At 54.4% G+C, this 15,675-nt stretch overlaps 2 protein-coding genes across 3 annotated transcripts; both read left to right on the forward strand.

Moving 5' to 3' along the window:
- Positions 1–5,356: 5,356 nt before the first annotated feature.
- On the forward strand, positions 5,357–6,339 carry H1-0 (H1.0 linker histone). Its single transcript, XM_071422839.1, has one exon. The coding sequence runs from the start codon at positions 5,533–5,535 to the stop codon at positions 6,172–6,174; it is 642 nt and encodes a 213-aa protein (XP_071278940.1). The 5' UTR covers positions 5,357–5,532; the 3' UTR covers positions 6,175–6,339.
- A 1,307-nt stretch (positions 6,340–7,646) lies between these two features.
- On the forward strand, positions 7,647–13,164 carry GCAT (glycine C-acetyltransferase). Of its 2 annotated transcripts, XM_071422831.1 has the most exons (9): positions 7,653–8,699; positions 8,786–8,916; positions 9,501–9,602; positions 10,123–10,269; positions 10,555–10,709; positions 11,226–11,308; positions 11,686–11,857; positions 12,266–12,387; positions 12,792–13,164. In XM_071422831.1, exons 1-9 carry the CDS (start codon positions 8,456–8,458, stop codon positions 12,941–12,943), a joined length of 1,308 nt encoding a protein of 435 aa, XP_071278932.1. In that variant the 5' UTR covers positions 7,653–8,455; the 3' UTR covers positions 12,944–13,164. The 2 variants fall into 2 exon arrangements, with proteins under 2 accessions (XP_071278933.1, XP_071278932.1); XM_071422832.1 differs by lacking the exon at positions 9,501–9,602 and having other exon boundaries at positions 7,647–8,699.
- The last annotated feature ends 2,511 nt before the right edge of the window (positions 13,165–15,675 follow it).

Raw genomic sequence — 15,675 nt, forward strand, 5'->3', positions numbered from 1 at the left:
TCTTGCCATGTGGCCCTAATCCAGTGGTGAGGGCTGTGTGTGTGTGTGTGTGTGTGTGTGTGTAATTTTCTTTGAGGTTTTAGTGTATAGTGACCAGTTGCTTCCTTTCTTCAGGATTTGGTGAGGGAAAGCAACAGGAGCACCCCTGGCCAGAGAGTGAGAGGAGCCTTGCAGTGCTGTTATCCAGCAGTTTGCCCCACCTTTGGATTTGAGGGAGAAAATAATGTGCTTCACTGCACTGCTCCCAAAATTCCACATGGGCCCTGAGCCTCATGGAGTAAGAGCTAAGCATGGGCTGCATTAGTAAATCCAGTATCTGAAGGCTACATCGCACTGCAAATTGCTGGCAGAGTAAACAGTATATAGAGATCCTGGGGCGATGACAGAGATCATTAATGCTTTCCTCCTCCTGTTTTTTGTGTGAAGCGTGTTGCTTTTATGTCAGAATGGAGGATCTGGTGACTACTACTTATTCAGCCCCATCCCAATATAAATAGGAGCTGTTGTTCTACAAAGAGATCTAATTGTGGTCACATGCTGGGGCTGGAGACGGCATCTGAAGAAGGAAAGACAAAAGGGGTCAGGAAGGATTCTTGGATGGAGGTGACGTTGATGTGTTGGCTGAGAGACTGGAGTACTGTGAGACCTGGGGATGGAAGCAGGGTGTAAGAATGCAGTGGCAGCTGAAATGAGGAGTATTAGGGTGGCACTCTTTTGCTCTTTTGCCATGGTATTGGCACCTCCTAGGGCAAGAGGGTGCAGGCCTGCCCTTCCCTTGGGAAGGGCTGCAGGGACTACTTTCCCTAGGAAAGGCAGATCACTTTGTTAGTCACAAATTCTGGTAAAATTGGGTTGCAGATTTTAGTCACGTGCACAAGGCCCTTGGGCAACCCAGTGGATGGTGCAAGAGTCCAAGCAATGAGCTCAGCTCCCTACTACGCCTGTCAAGCACCAGGGCTTGCTGTTGATGTTTTTTGGCTTCCTGCCTCTGGCCTAGAAACCCTTCTCTCCCTGTGCTGCCCAAGGTCCAGGCTTTTCCCTCTGCATCCCAGCAGGACATGGCCATTTGTCATCAAGTTTGGAAAGGGGCGAGCATTTGGGGGATTTGTCCATGGGATGGCAAGAGGTGAAAGAACAGCTCAGGGCAGCTGTTTTCAGGCTGCAGAGCTTGGTCTTGCCATGGGAATTTATAGTAGCCAAAAGAGGAGGAGAAAAAAGGGTTCAGGACACAGTGTGTTTTTTAGAAAAAATAACCACTCAAACAGCAGTCTGCATAGTTGTACCTACTCCTGGGGGAGGAAACTCCCAGAAGTGGGGACTGGGGGTAAGCAGAGTAAGCAAGGGGTGAACTGCACACTGGTCTTTTCACAGTGCTCAGCAGCCTGCTCACCCCTCTCTTCCCCGAAGAGTTTGGTATCTTGTGTTTGGGTTGGTTTGTTGGGGTGGTGTGTTGTTTTTTTCTGCTTTTCAGATGAGGGCTGCTCAGCCCGATAAGCGCATGGCGCAAGCACAGGCGAAATGTGCGTGCCCCTGACATGTGGTGGAGCTGCCCCTCCTTGAGGCTCTGTGGCTGCAGATCAGCCCCAGCAGGGCAGAGCCATCCCCACATCCCGGGACGATGGGGGAAGCGTCTCCGAAATTGGCGCGGCGCTAATCGGGCAGAGCCTGTGTCGCCTGTGTCGGGGCGATATGCTCACCCGGCGTCTCCACATCCTTATCTCCTGGGAGCAGGCAGCCTGGGCACGGGAAGAGTGGCCAGGAGAGGAGATGACCAACATGCCCACGGGTGACAGGCGTGATGGCTGGCAGGGCCCAAAAACATCCCAAAGCGATGGCAGTGTCCCTTCCGCTTGCTTGCAGTCGGGCTGTGAGGAACATCCCAGCCTCGAGCACAGGGAAAACCCACAGCTGTGCAGCACCGTGGTGGTATGGGAGCCAGCACCCCAGCTCACATAGAGAGCTTGGCCTTAAAAAACAGCCCATAAATCTTTTAAAACAGTAATCAGTTCAGCAGGCAGGGGTGATGCCCCTTTGCCATTTATTTGTATCCTTCAAGCCTGCTCTGCCCCTAGCAATGGCCAGGCTGAGTGGCTTCATGCTGAGCTGACCACACTGCATTGCACACTGGGGGCTCAGAGCTGAAACTCTTATGATCACAGTTGGAACTTCAGCTAGATTCCCTGTTTTGCTCTTAAAAAAGCACAGAATCACTTGGATCTGACTACCACCAAGACCGAGTTCCACCGCTGGGAATTTTGAGTCTCTCTGAAATGGAAACTGGGTAAAGTGAAATGTTATCTCTGACATTAATTGCCAGAAGTGCCCTGGTGCTCCCAAAAGCCTATGAACAGCTGTTCTGCCCCTACAAGGCAGGGGCTGTTACCCCATGGATCTGTAGCACAGCCACAGTGGACACGGTTTGACCATTTAAGACGAAATCTGCAGCTGGAAATGTGTAAATCCCCATGGGGTCTGGTTGAACTCAGTGCAGGCAGGGAGGAGAAGTAAACAGGATTACAGGGAGGATTCTTCTGCCAGACTCTGTCCTCTGGGATTTGTTGGAGATGTGGGATTTCCCAATTTCTGCAGAATAATGCCAGAAAGGGAAGGCTTGGGAGGCTTGGAGTGGCTGGGTAACAACTCCTGAGGAGAAAAGTGGATGCAGGGGGTAACCCACCCCATCCTGGGCATGGTGACAGGTTCCTGTGGCCAACAATACAGGCATGAACCCAAGATGGCCTTGGTGGCATGGATGCCTATGGGAAAAACTCTTCCTTCTGGATGAGCCCCCTGTGCTGCCTTGCAGTGGGGTGCCAAAAGCACTGGACCCACTTCCCAGAGGCATCAGCGCTTGCATTGCTTGGCATCTGCCTTCCACCTCCAAGCCTGACATCCTGCCAGGGGCTGGAAAAGCCTCTCATCCTCTCAGTCCTGACCAGTTCATGTTAAAGATGCATTGTCAAAACAGTGCAAAGTTCAAGGGGTGCATTCCACTATCAGCTGGGGTGCTTGGGGGTTTGCCTTGACCAGGTTACCCCCATGTGCAAAGCCAGCAGCAGCCTGATGAGCTGTGACCCCCTGTGTGCCTTCCCTCCAGTGAGTTGCCTGGGGGCACGGGATCTTCCCCTTAGTTTGACTGACTGAAAACAGGGATCTAGAGAGTACGAAAGAGCCAGAACCTCCATGCACAGGGGAGAGCATGTTTGTTTGCCAGCAGCGGCACCCGCCGGAGGAGGACGAGCAGCCCGGATCAGCAGCAGGAGCTGCCCAGATGAGCCAGTGAGATTAGACCCCTAAGGTGGCCAAAGTTAGGTAAAGCATCTGCCCTGTCCCTCCCCATCCCTGCACTGGATTGATAATTGCTGCCTGGCTTTTGGGGCTGGAGGCTCTGCAGGCAGCCCGTGGTGCTGTGCCAACCCCAGGGGCCAGTTCCTAAACCCCCCCTAAACCTCCTGGTGTCCCCTCAGAGCCTGGCGCGGGCAAGCCACGCACAACGGTTGCAAACTTGGATGCAAATAAAACCAGATGTGCCTTATCTGCATGCCTGGGTTTGCCTACGTGCAGCAGCCAGCGCCTGCGGTTCATTCCCAGATAGGAAAAATGGCAGATCCCTCGGATGGTCAAAGTGTTGCACAGAGGCCACCAGAGCTCCTGCGCTCCATAAGGGGATGGAAAGCCATTTATTTATTACATCCTAAACAAAAACAAACCCCAAGGGAGGCAGGAGGGTGGTTATTCCTCTCCACAATTAGGAGCAGTTTGCTCCTAATTAAATCAAAAAGTTTGCAGGTGCTGAGAACCTTTCCCACTCCCCACATGGAATAGAGCATGTGAAGAAACTCCATCAGGGAGGAAGGCTCAAGGAGATGCACTTGGTCCTTCCATCTGTGGGAAAGCATCAGGGGCCTGAGTGTCTTCTGCCAGGCCAGGTCTTCACATCAAAGATTCCTATTTCTGTTTAAATGTAGTGATGGGACAAGGGGGAATGGCTCTAAACTGAAAGAGGGCAAGTTTAGATTAGATATTAGGAAGAAATTCTTTACTGTGTGATGAGGCACTGCAACAGGTTGCCCAGAGAAGTTGTGGATGCCTGAAAGTGTTTAAGGCCAGGCTTGATGGGGCTCTAAGCAAGTTGGTCTAGTGGAAGGTGTCCTTGCTCATGGCAGGGAAATTGAAACTGGATGATCTTTAAGGTCCCTTCCAACCCAAACAATCTATGATTCTATGATTCTGTTTCTATTATGTCAATTTCTACTATTTCTATTATTTCAATTTCTGTATTTATATTTTGATTTGTGTATCTATATTGATGTTTTATTGATGCACACTTCTGTGTGTCCCTGGCTGGTGGTTTTCATGGTCCTGGACACCCAGGGCACTCAGAGGCTATTGAGAGGTGCTCACTGTGTATTTTAATGATAAACTGAAGCACGGGGAGGTTTGGCTCAACTCTGAGCCCAGCATGGCATGTTGGTGGGCACCAGGTGGCTACACCCACATGTTTTTAAAAAATAAGGGGAAAACAGCATCTAAATCCTACAGGCAAGATGAAGATAGTGGCTATATTTAATCTCCCAGGAACAGCCGACCGCTCACCCAGCAGGGAAAGGATGTCTGGCTGATTGCCACTATGTCCCTGCTCTGTCCCTGCACTAAGGGCTGTGTGTGTCCCAAAACAAGGGGACAGCCTGCTATTTGTGACCCCTCACCATCCATGTGCAAGGGCTGAGCTGGTGTTCCTAAAGCACCTGGTGGAGGGCAAAGGGGCAGAAGAGGGAGTAGTGGCACTTGGCCTTGTGGTATTGCTGCTGAGCTGACTTGTGCCCAGTGCTCCCCGTTTTCTCCTTGGTGCTGTGCCTAGTGTCTTCTCTAGTGTCCCTTCTCGCTCCCTTAATGTGTTCCATAGTGTCTTTCCTTGTCCCCTGATATTTTTCCAGCACATCCCTTGTGTTGCCCCTAAATGTCCCTGTGTCTGCCCTGTGTCCCTCTGCATCTCTTGATGTTGCTCTGAATATCCCTGACATACCAGTGTCCCCAATGTCCCCCCCAGTGTCCTTCTTTGTCCCTACACGATAACCTTCCAAATGCACCTTGTACCTAAGTGCCCCACTAAATGTCCCTTACAAGTCCTCGCTGTTCACTGTCCCCCGCTGATCCCGCCGGTGTCCCTCCTGGTCCCCACCACGTATTCCCCCAAATACTGTTATTTATTCCACAGTGTCCCCGTACTGTCCCTGCCGGTGGCTCGGGTCAGGGCGTGGCAGGGGACACGCGGGGACACGGGCGGCGGGCGCGGGGCAGTCCTCCCCGCGGTCCGCACCGCGGCTTTAAAGGGAGCCCGCGGCGGGCGCGGCCGCAGAGGCACCGGCGGGGGCACCGGCGGGGGCAGAGCGGCACCGGCTCTGCTGCGGCTTCGCGCACCCACCGCTCCCTTCCAGCCTCTCCCCGCCCCGGGGCGGGGGTCCCAGGCCGGGCGGGCCACGCTTCCAGCCGCGAGGGCATAGCGGGGCATCGCGGGACGAAGCACTCGCCATGAGCGACAGCCCGATCCCACTGCCACCGGCTCCGGCCACCAAGCCCAAGCGGGCCCGCTCAGCGCGGCGGCCGGCGGCCCACCCTGCGTACTCGGACATGATCAAGGCGGCCATCCGGGCCGACAAGAGCCGCGGTGGTGCGTCCCGGCAGTCCATCCAGAAGTACGTGAAGAGCAACTACAAGGTGGGCCAGAACGCCGACGTCCAGATCAGGCTGGCCATTCGGCGCCTGCTGGCCACCGGAGTCCTCAAGCAGACCAAAGGAGTTGGTGCCTCCGGCTCTTTCCGCCTAGCCAAGCGGAAGAGGTCTCCGTCCAGGAAGAGGTCTCCATCCAGGAAGAGGTCTCCTTCCAGGAAGAGGTCTCCTTCCAGGAAGAGGTCTCCTTCCAGGAAGAGGAAGAAGACAGCCAGGAGATCCACTTCTCCCCGGAAGCCGGCTAGGTCCCGGAAAGCCAGGTCCCCGGCCAAGAAGCCCAAGTCTGCCGCCAGGAAGGCCAGGAAGAAGTCAAGGAGCCCGAAGAAAGCCAAGAAGCCAAAGACTGTTAAGGCCAAATCCCTGAAGGCGTCCAAACCCAAGAAGGCAAGGAGGTCGAAATCCAGAGCCAAGTCCGGTGCCCGCAAGTCGCCCAAGAAGAAGTGAGAAGTCTAGAGGCGTTTCGGTACTCTCCCCATTGGTTCTGTAAATAGCTGTTGCCTTTGTTCTTACTCCTTTCTCCTTCATTTTATAAAGAATTGCTCTATTCATGAATTGAAATAGCTGAAACAAGGCAGTTGATGAATGAAAAAAAACAATTTTAAAGTGTTACTCGTCTGGGTTTTTATTCTTCTATCTCAGAAATTTCTTGTGTGTGTGTCTGTTGGTTTTATTAATGCTGGACTGCTTGCTGTGCGTTGGGAGTGATGGTGACTCTGTGTGCCTGTTGGGGTTGTGCAGGATTTCAATTCCTGGTCTTGCCCCAGCTCCTGGGGGGTTATGTGTTTGTTGGGGCCGGGCAAAGACATGGGCAGGGAAGCCAGAAAAAATGGCTGCGAAAGCCCTGGCCTTCCACGGAGGAGGAAAAGGGGTCCCTGTTCCCTCATCCAATGCTGCAGATCCCCACCATGGGGATGCGGTGAGGAATGTTGGGCTGCTGGGTGTGAGGTCAAGCTGGCGCTGGAGATAACTGGGCTGCCCGCCTGCCTGTGGAGCTGCCTCAGCACAGCTGGGTGGTGGCAGAGACTTTTAGGGCAGGGATGGGACAGAGGAGATGGAGCGGGGCCAGAGTCTGTCCACACTGGCTTTCAAGGAGTTGAAGGTGTCCATGAAGTGGGAAGTGGGATCACCGTGGGGAGAAAGGACAAACAGAGCCATAAGCATCTTTGCTCCCCATGGAGGAGCACCTGGAGGCAGTGGACAGCTCTGCAGGTGGGGTGTGGTGGGCAGCCAGGGCAGGGTGAGGCAGAGCTGCTGGGCTCAGCCCTGCTGTGACCCGAGGGCTCTGGCTTTGTGCCCAGTGGGGGCTGGCACAACTCCAGGGCCTGTCCCCTGCCAGAGCCCCTCCCTGGGCTGGGCTGGTGATCCTGACAGCCAGGGCTGGCAGGGAGCCTGTGGATTGGCCTCACTGCTCAGTGAGGTCTGAACCTCAGGCAGGGGCTGCCTAATCCTTCTTGGCTAGAGACAGATAAACTTCTTGATCATCAGATCCCAAACCACCTGGGCCAGATGCTCTGAAATCCCTGGGGCTCTGGGTGCCCAGGGCCCTTGGACTTGCTGTGCCTAACTCTCATAAGCCCAGGGTCTTCACCCTCTCCTCATGGCTCCCAAATCCTTTAGCCTGTTCTTCCTAAATCACTTGGGCAAATGGTGCCTGAGTCCTTTAGCCATTAAGGATTCTAAACTCAGTACTGAAATCATTGGCCTGGATGCACCTAATCCCTCGTGGGCTCTTGCTCCTAAGACCCTTGGATCAAAGGCTACCAGAACACCTAGACTGAAGACTCTGAACACCTTTCAAGAGCCTGGTACCTTAGTCCCCTGGAATGAGTGGTCTAAACCACTCTGACCACAGAATTCCCCAGTCAGCTGTAGTAGAGGAAGGAGATACCTGATCCACACAGAACAGAGAAGTTGTGGATGCCCTATCCCTAAAAATACTCAGGCTGAGTTTTGATGGGGCTCTGACCACCTTGGTCTAGTGAAGGTGTCCCAGCCCATGACACGAGCTTGGAACTAGATGATTTTTAAGGTGCCTTCGAACCCAAACCATTCTATCATTCTATGACCCTTTGTGTCCAAAGCCACTGACCCTATGGTTTACAGACACATTTGGCCAGAAGTGCTCAAATCCCTTGGGTCTGGGTATTCTAATTTTCACCTGGTAAATCCTAAACCTCTCTATCCAATGGATTATTGGTCACCTCAACTGGATACACCCACATACCACAGACCCGTGGCTCATTATCCACAGTGGTGGGGATAAACCATAAACCACCTATTGCAAGGATCCAAGTCAGCTATGCTGAAGACCCCTAATCCCTAGGCAGAGGCACCTAATGCTCCTGGGCTTGTTGATCCTTGAGGTCCGTGATGCCCTGTTGCTATAAAATCCCTCAGACCCTAGTACGTGACCCCATTACAGTTCCTAAATCTCATGGATGGCGTGCTCCCAAAACCCCTCAGACTCCGGGCATCACATATCTGGCTCTGCGGTGCCTAAACCCCTTGGGACAGATCCTCTCTTCAAAGAGGACGCCGAACGCCTCCTAGAGAAGGCGCCCAAGCGCTCCTAGCCGCTGCAGCTGCGGCGGCGCTGGCCCCGCCCGCGGGGGGCGGTGCCCCGGCGGCCAATGGGCATTGGTCAGTAATTAACGCGTGGTTCATTAGCGGCGATGGGGTGTGGGGGCACGGGGTCGCCCCCGGGCGTGCGGGGCGGAGCGCCGGGATGTGGCGGGCGGCGGTGCGGGTGCTGCGCGGGGCCGGGGCCCCCCGGGCCGCGTCGGGAGCGGCGGTGGGGGCGCTGCGCGGGGCCGGCGCCCCCCGGGCCGCGTCGGGAGCGGCGGCGGCGCAGCTGCGGCAGCGGCTGGAGAGCGAGCTGGAGGAGATCCGCAGCGCCGGCACCTGGAAGAGCGAGCGCGTCATCGCCTCCCGGCAGGGTCCCCACCTCCGCCTGACGGGCGGCGGCCCCGGTGCGTGCGGGGGGCGCGGAGAGGAGGAGGGCTCCCGGTCCCTTCCCTTGGTGCCATGCCCCTGCTTTCTCTTTCTGTTCCCGCAGGGATCATCAATTTCTGTGCCAATAACTACCTGGGGCTCTCCAGCCACCCCGAGGTGATCCGTGCCGCTGTGGAGGCCCTGGAGAAGTTCGGCGCCGGGCTCAGCTCCGTCCGCTTTATCTGCGGTACCCAGGTACCGGGACATCCCCTTCCCCTGCCCCGCGGGCCTTTCGCAGGGTGCCCACGTAGACTCCCCTCTCGGCATGCGTGCACAGCGCTAGCTTACACGTGGCCCCGTGAGAAAAGGAGCCTGCCAAATCCCCACTAGCCCAGCATTTGGAAATACGCTAATTTAAACCATTACAACACCTGAGAGCAAAGAAACTGAACATCCCTCTGAATTCAGAAAATAAATGTCTTTCTCTCTCTCTTTTGGGTCAAAATTACGGTGAACCTGACTTGAAGTGGCTCCATCAGCCCAGTTTATCCGTGCTGGGGCCTTTTTTGAGTGCTGCCTGGTTAAGTGCAAAGAACAAGCAGAGCTTCTCCTTTGTGCATGGGGACCTTGGAGTCTCCCTGCCGAGCTTTGGCATCCAAACCCATAATTATACTTTAGGGCTGCATTTGCTGAAAAGAAGTAGCTTCTCCCACGCACACACACCTTTTCTGGATAAAACCTGGCTGTGTCCTCCCCTTTCAAGTCAGCATTTAACAGCAGTGGGCAAGCAAGGACTTGTGCTGCCCCACTGTTGGCTCCTGCTCCTCTCTTCTCTTTAGAGCATACACAAGGACCTGGAGGAGAAGATTGCACGTTTCCACCAGCGGGAAGATGCCATTCTCTATGCCAGCTGCTTTGATGCCAACGCTGGTATCTTTGAGGTTCATGAGACTCTCCTTGTGTTGTGCATGGAGGAGGGAGGTGACAGCAATGTGGCTGCCATGCCTTCCAGAGGCTCTGCTGTGAGCTCTGTGCACCAGAAAGGATGGCAGTGGCTGGTGGTGAGGAGCCTGACTTGAGGCCCTTGCACCAGGGAAGCCATGCAGAGGCATTTAACCACCCTCACCTCTGCTGGCTCCAGCCAGCTTCAGCTCTTGGGAAGGGCTTCCATTTCTCATGAAGTCTGTACTCCCCCTTAAAGTGTAGGTGAGGGGCAGGGGTGATCTCACATGTTAGGAAAGGGGGAGGGAGATTTTGAGCTCAGAAGCCACGAGCAAGAGCCTGGCATAAAGAAATCGGGGATAAGGTGACTAGGAAGGAAATATAAAGTCTAGCAGTGTCAGGAGAGACGTGGCAGCTGGAATCAATCACAGCCTTGTTCTCTGTACTGAGGGAGGCTGGGACATGTTGGTGAGGTGGCATCCAGAGCAAAGGATGATCCTTTCTGTTTGGCATGGCCAGGCCCTGCTGACCCCAGAGGATGCAGTGCTGTCAGATGAGCTGAACCATGCTTCCATCATCGATGGGATCCGCCTGTGCAAGGCCAACAAGTACCGCTACAAGCACATGGACATGCAGGACCTGGAGGCCAAGCTGAAGGAAGCTCAGGTATGGAGTTCTGCTCCCACCCCAATGCCAGGGCACTTGCTTAGCTGTGCTGCCTGTGCAGCAACCAGTCCTGGGGGTGAGCTCTGCCCTTTCCCATGCCATAGGCATTGTTCTTGCCGACAGGCATGGATAGACAAGGTGGCAAAGCAGCTGGTTGTGATGCCAATCCCCTCCATCTCAGTTAGGTACATCCTCTCCGTACAAGAGTTTGAGTGTGTCCCTTTGCCAGCCCCTCTCCTCAGGGTGACATCTTCACTCCTGGGGATGCCTTTTTCCCTTCAACAGAAGCATCGGCTGCGGCTGGTGGCCACTGATGGAGCCTTCTCCATGGACGGTGACATTGCGCCCCTGAGGGAGATCTGCCAGCTGGCCCACAAGTACGATGCCCTGGTCTTCATCGATGAATGCCACGCCACAGGATTCCTGGGACCCAACGGGCGGTGAGTGACTGCCTCAGCCCTGCTTCTTCCTCCTACCCTGACTGGTTCTGAAGCAAGGACCAAGGTGCTGATGGCCATCGTGTTTTTGTGTGGGGACTCCTTGAAGGCTTTGCACCTCACCTTTGGATTGAAAAGAGGTACTTCAGCAGTGATCCATCCCCAAGTGACAGCTGCTTCTTCGTGTGTAACAGATGGTGTGACCATCTCATCTGGGCACCACCTCTCCTGGCAGGTGCTTTGCTTGGATTATTAAACTTCTGTGTGGGAAGTTTGAGCACTTTCCCATCTCTAAGGGATGAAGAACCCACGCTCTTACTTGATGAGGTCCCAGCTTAGGCTTTCTGCAGGAGATGAAGGTCATCATTTGGGTTGAACTATTAAAGGGGCTGTTCCTCCTTGTTTAGAAGGAGGGATGCCAGAGACCTGGCTGGCAGTGCTTTGTGTTCCTTGAGGTATCTGGCAGCTTTCCTGGTGCATGCTGGCAGAGCTTATAATGCGATGTTCCTTTTCCTACAGGGGTACTGATGAGCTCCTGGGAGTGATGGACAAAGTCACCATCATCAATTCTACTCTGGGAAAAGCTCTTGGAGGAGCTGCAGGTGAAGGCATTTTCCTGCCCAGCATCCTGCATGCCCTAAAGAGCTCTACAGCATCAGTCTTACATTTCCTTCCTCTGCCTAATGATAGAGTAACAAATGCATGTTATCCTTTTCCACTGGGGTATAAGGCTTGGTTTGTGTTGTTGCTGCAGGACTAAGGGAGATCCTGCCATGTGCTCCTTACACTGTCATCTTTTGCATGTATTTGCTTTTGGGGTCAAGGTGGAAGCTCTTGGTCAAAAGCATCAGCTGTGATGTTTAGACCTGGTTTGTACCTAAATTCCTCCTATAGGTGCCAGGTTGACTTTATCAAGAAGCCTCACTCTAAACAGGTCACCCTGGGCTGCCTTGTCCAATTCTCTCTCCTCTGTCTGCAGGTGGGTACACAACAGGTCCCAAACCCCTCATCGATCTGCTCCGCCAGCGTTCCCGCCCGTACCTCTTCTCCAACAGCCTGCCCCCTGCCGTGGTGGGCTGTGCATCCAAGGCCCTGGACCTGCTCATGGAGAGCAATGCCATTGCACAGTCTATGGCTGCCAAAACCCAACGGTGAGGGGGCCGTATGGGGGTGGGAGCAGGGGCAGCTTTGTCAGGAGTGAGTTGTCTGTGATTTATTCACCCCTCCTTTCCCAGTGATAACTGTGAAGACAGTTGGCAAATCAGGGCTCAGGGAAAGCTGCAGGATGTGCCTGTCTGTGTCAGGTAGATGTGTCGCATCTGGATGCTCTGTGAGCTGGGGCACATTGTCCACTCAAGGCTCTGCAGTCCCATTATGCTGAGCAGGACACGGTAGGAGGTCACTCCAAGAGGAGAGATCTCTTCTTTGCACAAAAGATGAACAGTGGAGCTAACCTTACCCAGTTCTCAGTGGGCAGGGCTCCCAGGGGAAAGAAAGGGAGGGGTCTCCAAGGACAGGGTTGTTGAGGTTTTTACTCATCCTGTTGTTCCCTTCACCAGGTTCAGAAGTAAGATGACGACGGCTGGCTTCACCATCTCGGGGAAAGACCACCCCATCTGTCCAGTCATGCTGGGGGATGCTCGGCTGGCCTCAGTGATGGCAGAGGACATGCTCAACAGAGGTGATCTGGGGAGGGAGCTCAGTATGCGGACACATTCCCTGAGGGAAGGGACAGTTGGTAGTGGTGCCATGACAAGCCCTCCTTCAGAGGATGTTCCTGCATGAAATCCAGTACTCCTCTACCCTCCAGCTGCAAATGTCCTCATAGTCTCCCTCAGATGTTGCTGGCTGCACCTTCTTTCTCTGTTAGGGAAGGGATTTACATTAATGCTCTTGTCCTTGTCTATGCTGGACTCCATCCCCATTGCTGGCCCTTAACCTCATTTCCATGCTTGGGAGCAGATGGCACTTGAAAACCCTGAAGGCTGGCAGTGGTTATTGGGAGGGGAGCCCTTCTGTCACCCCGTGCACCTCAGCCTGCCTCCATCCCAGCCAGCTCTGACTCTGCCTGCGCTTCCTCCCCAGGCATTTACGTGATTGGCTTCAGCTACCCTGTGGTGCCCAAGGGCAAGGCGCGCATCCGGGTGCAGATCTCAGCTGTGCACAGCGACGAGGACATCGACCGCTGCGTGGAAGCCTTCACCCAGGTGGGACGGAAGCACGGAGCACTGCCCTGAGGGGCCAGAACCAGGAAACACCTCTTCAGCACCATCCCTGCCCACAACCAAGTGCCTCTGATGGGGGAAAAGGCCTGAGCAGCACACTGCCAAAAGCAGGACCGTTCCTCAAGGCATCACAGCCTGCATCATGAGTCAGCCAGCTGCTGTTGCAGTGTGCTGGCAGTAGCACTGGCAACCAGCACGTAAAAGTGTCATTAAAAGTGTCCTGCAGTGCAGCAGATATTTGTCTGCCTCCTATTTCCTCATCCAGGAGCTGCACCCTATCCCCATCGTCTCACTCTGTGACTAGGCTCTCTGCTATGCCTTCCCTGAAGCCTCAGTCCAGATGCTGAAGCGCTGCAGTTCCTACTGTCTCCTGCTGATGGAAATAACAGCATTGCTGATGTTGCCTGCTTCTTCTGTGCTGTCCTGTGTGTCCAGCACCATCACCCTGACAGATCTGACTGCTGCAGTTCCCCACTGAGGCAGGGATGTTTCCCAAGCCCTTTGCAACCTGTGTCACCAACAGCTGGTTAGGGGAAGAGGACATAAGCCCACCAAAGCTCTGGTGCTCCTTTCTCTCCTTCTCGCTCTTAGGTGTTAGATGTGAGGCTTGCTTGGTCCCCAGCTACCAGGCTTTGCCAGTTGCTTCAGTGGTCCCAAACCTGTCCTGGAAAAGACATTCTTGCCCCAGAGAGGCCATCAGGCAGTGGGCAAGCTGAGGTGGCAGAGGCCACAACAGCATGGTGAGAGGATCTGCATCCGACTAAGGCCGGGGCAGAGCAGGTGACAGAAACCTTTAATTTTCTTCCATATGGCAGGAATCTCTGGATTTGTTCCTCCAAGCTGTGCTGTAGTATTTCAGCATTCAAAAAGACACAAGTGGGACCTGAGCATCTCTTAGGATTACTTGGTTTGCATCAGTTTTGTTCTAGATTAAAAACTGTGTCCTGCCAGCTGCCCATGTGCTGAATGAGTAGCTGCAGCCAGGGACAGATTCTAGCTGAAATGGAGTGTGCTGTGCCTGAGTGCTGGAGCACTGGGTTGTATCAGCAAGGACCTGCTCTGAAGTCCTTATGTGTCACTGGGCTGTCAGGGAGCAAACTACAGGGCAATAATGTCTGACCTGAGCCAGAGCAACTGCAGAAGAATACAGGTGTTAATCCAGGATTGTAGGGCTTTACAAGGATGCAAAGGACAGGGGAGAAGTGTGTCTTGTAGATTCAACAGGAGTACAACCAAACCCTTTTAGAACAGCTGGTAGTGTAACTGTATGCTGATTTTGTTTAATTTTCCATCCCCACAGGCCCTGAGTTCAGCCTGCTGATAGACTGGTATGGAGTTCCCTTTCTGTGGCACCAGGCCCTTGCAGTGCTGCAAACCCTTTTCAACGGGCAGTATTTTGGCATGGGGAAGGCAGGGAGATTGCTCTCAGGCCCCTTGTGCAACCTGGAAGAGATGAAAGTTCAGCCAGATGGGCTCAGGGAGGTTTGAGACCCGAAACTGAATAATTGCTGGTTTGAGCCCAATGCATGTGCACCCCTTGCTCCCCCTACCTGCACAGCTCCGTTGCACACCTGTACCACCCTCCCTCACATTTCTCTCCTGCTGGTCCCCAGCCCTGGTCTCCCCCTGGCCCTCTGCAGGCATCCCTGCTGATGTCTCTGCTCATCGGCAGGCTGGAGCAGCAAGAGCAGCCTCCCTCCTGTGATGCTCACAGTTGTTTTTGCATGCATGTGTGGGCTCGCCCTTCTGCCCCTCTTCTCACCAGACACACTGACCTCCCTCTCCCCTCCGTATCTCCCGGGTGCCTCAGCAGCCAGCTCCCTGCACTCTGCCTGCCTCAAGGCCAAGCTCAGCAGCAGGCTGGGGAGCTGTCTGGGGAACAGACTGTAGTGCTGGAATCCCAGGAAGGCAGGAGGGTCAGATGATGGCACACTGGTAATGAATAATGCCATACTCATTGACTTGGAGGCATCATGTTAACGTTGAATTGAGGCATATCCTCCTGCTCTTTATTGCTTCGAGGCCTTCCAGCCTAGGTCTGATCTACAGCTGTAGGCAGCTTTTAGCCCAGAAAGCAGAGGATTGTTTTGCTCAGTGGAATGTAGAGGCAGATGACAGTTCTTGAGGATGCAGGTCCCACCCTGGGCTCCCTGACCTACCCCCTACCCTGTATGCTGCTCAGGCAGTCCTGAGTCTGGAGCTGTCACCCTCTGCACTGTGGGATAGGTGGGAGATCCATGTGTTTCACCCATTTTATCTCAAAGTAGGGGACTATCGTATCCCATCCCATTTTCATACGCACCTAGCCCCAGAAATGCTTCCAGCCCTGGGCCATGGCCCACCTCCCACTTCTACACTCACTAGGCTGCCTTGTTGCAGTCCCAAAATTCCCCACTGCCCTATGATTCCCTGCAGCCTCTCTCCACATTGTTGTTTCCACCCCGAGCAGTGACCCACCTCTACCTTCTGCTGGAATTCCCTGGCCCTGGCTCCCTGCTTGCAGCCCCACGCAGGCAGGGGAGCCCCAGCTTGGACTGAGCCGGCTGGGGCTGGTGCAAATGGGGGTCTGAATCTGCTGTTCAGTGCCATAATTTTTCCATCCCTCGTCCTTTGCTGGAGATAAAAGCTGCACAAGGACCGCCACTGGTGCTAATGCCTCTCGGAACTCGTGGGTGAGGGCGAAGCACCCGCACCCCCACCCAGGGGTCTTGGTGAGACACAGCAACGACCACAGCCATCCCCGC

The sequence above is a fragment of the Agelaius tricolor genome, unplaced genomic scaffold (assembly GCF_023055355.1).
Source record: "Agelaius tricolor isolate 1412-34295 unplaced genomic scaffold, bAgeTri1.0.p SCAF_3, whole genome shotgun sequence".
In the NCBI taxonomy this organism is placed as follows: Eukaryota; Metazoa; Chordata; class Aves; order Passeriformes; family Icteridae; genus Agelaius; species Agelaius tricolor.

Coding starts and splice junctions, on each gene's coding strand:
- H1-0 (XM_071422839.1), top strand. CDS start 5,533: ATGAGCGACAGCCCGATCCCACTGCCACCGGCTCCGGCCACCAAGCCC.
- GCAT (XM_071422831.1), top strand. CDS start 8,456: ATGTGGCGGGCGGCGGTGCGGGTGCTGCGCGGGGCCGGGGCCCCCCGG. Junction 10,710..11,225: donor TTCCTGGGACCCAACGGGCG/GTGAGTGACTGC, acceptor CTTTTCCTACAG/GGGTACTGATGAGCTCCTGG. Junction 12,388..12,791: donor AGAGGACATGCTCAACAGAG/GTGATCTGGGGA, acceptor CTTCCTCCCCAG/GCATTTACGTGATTGGCTTC.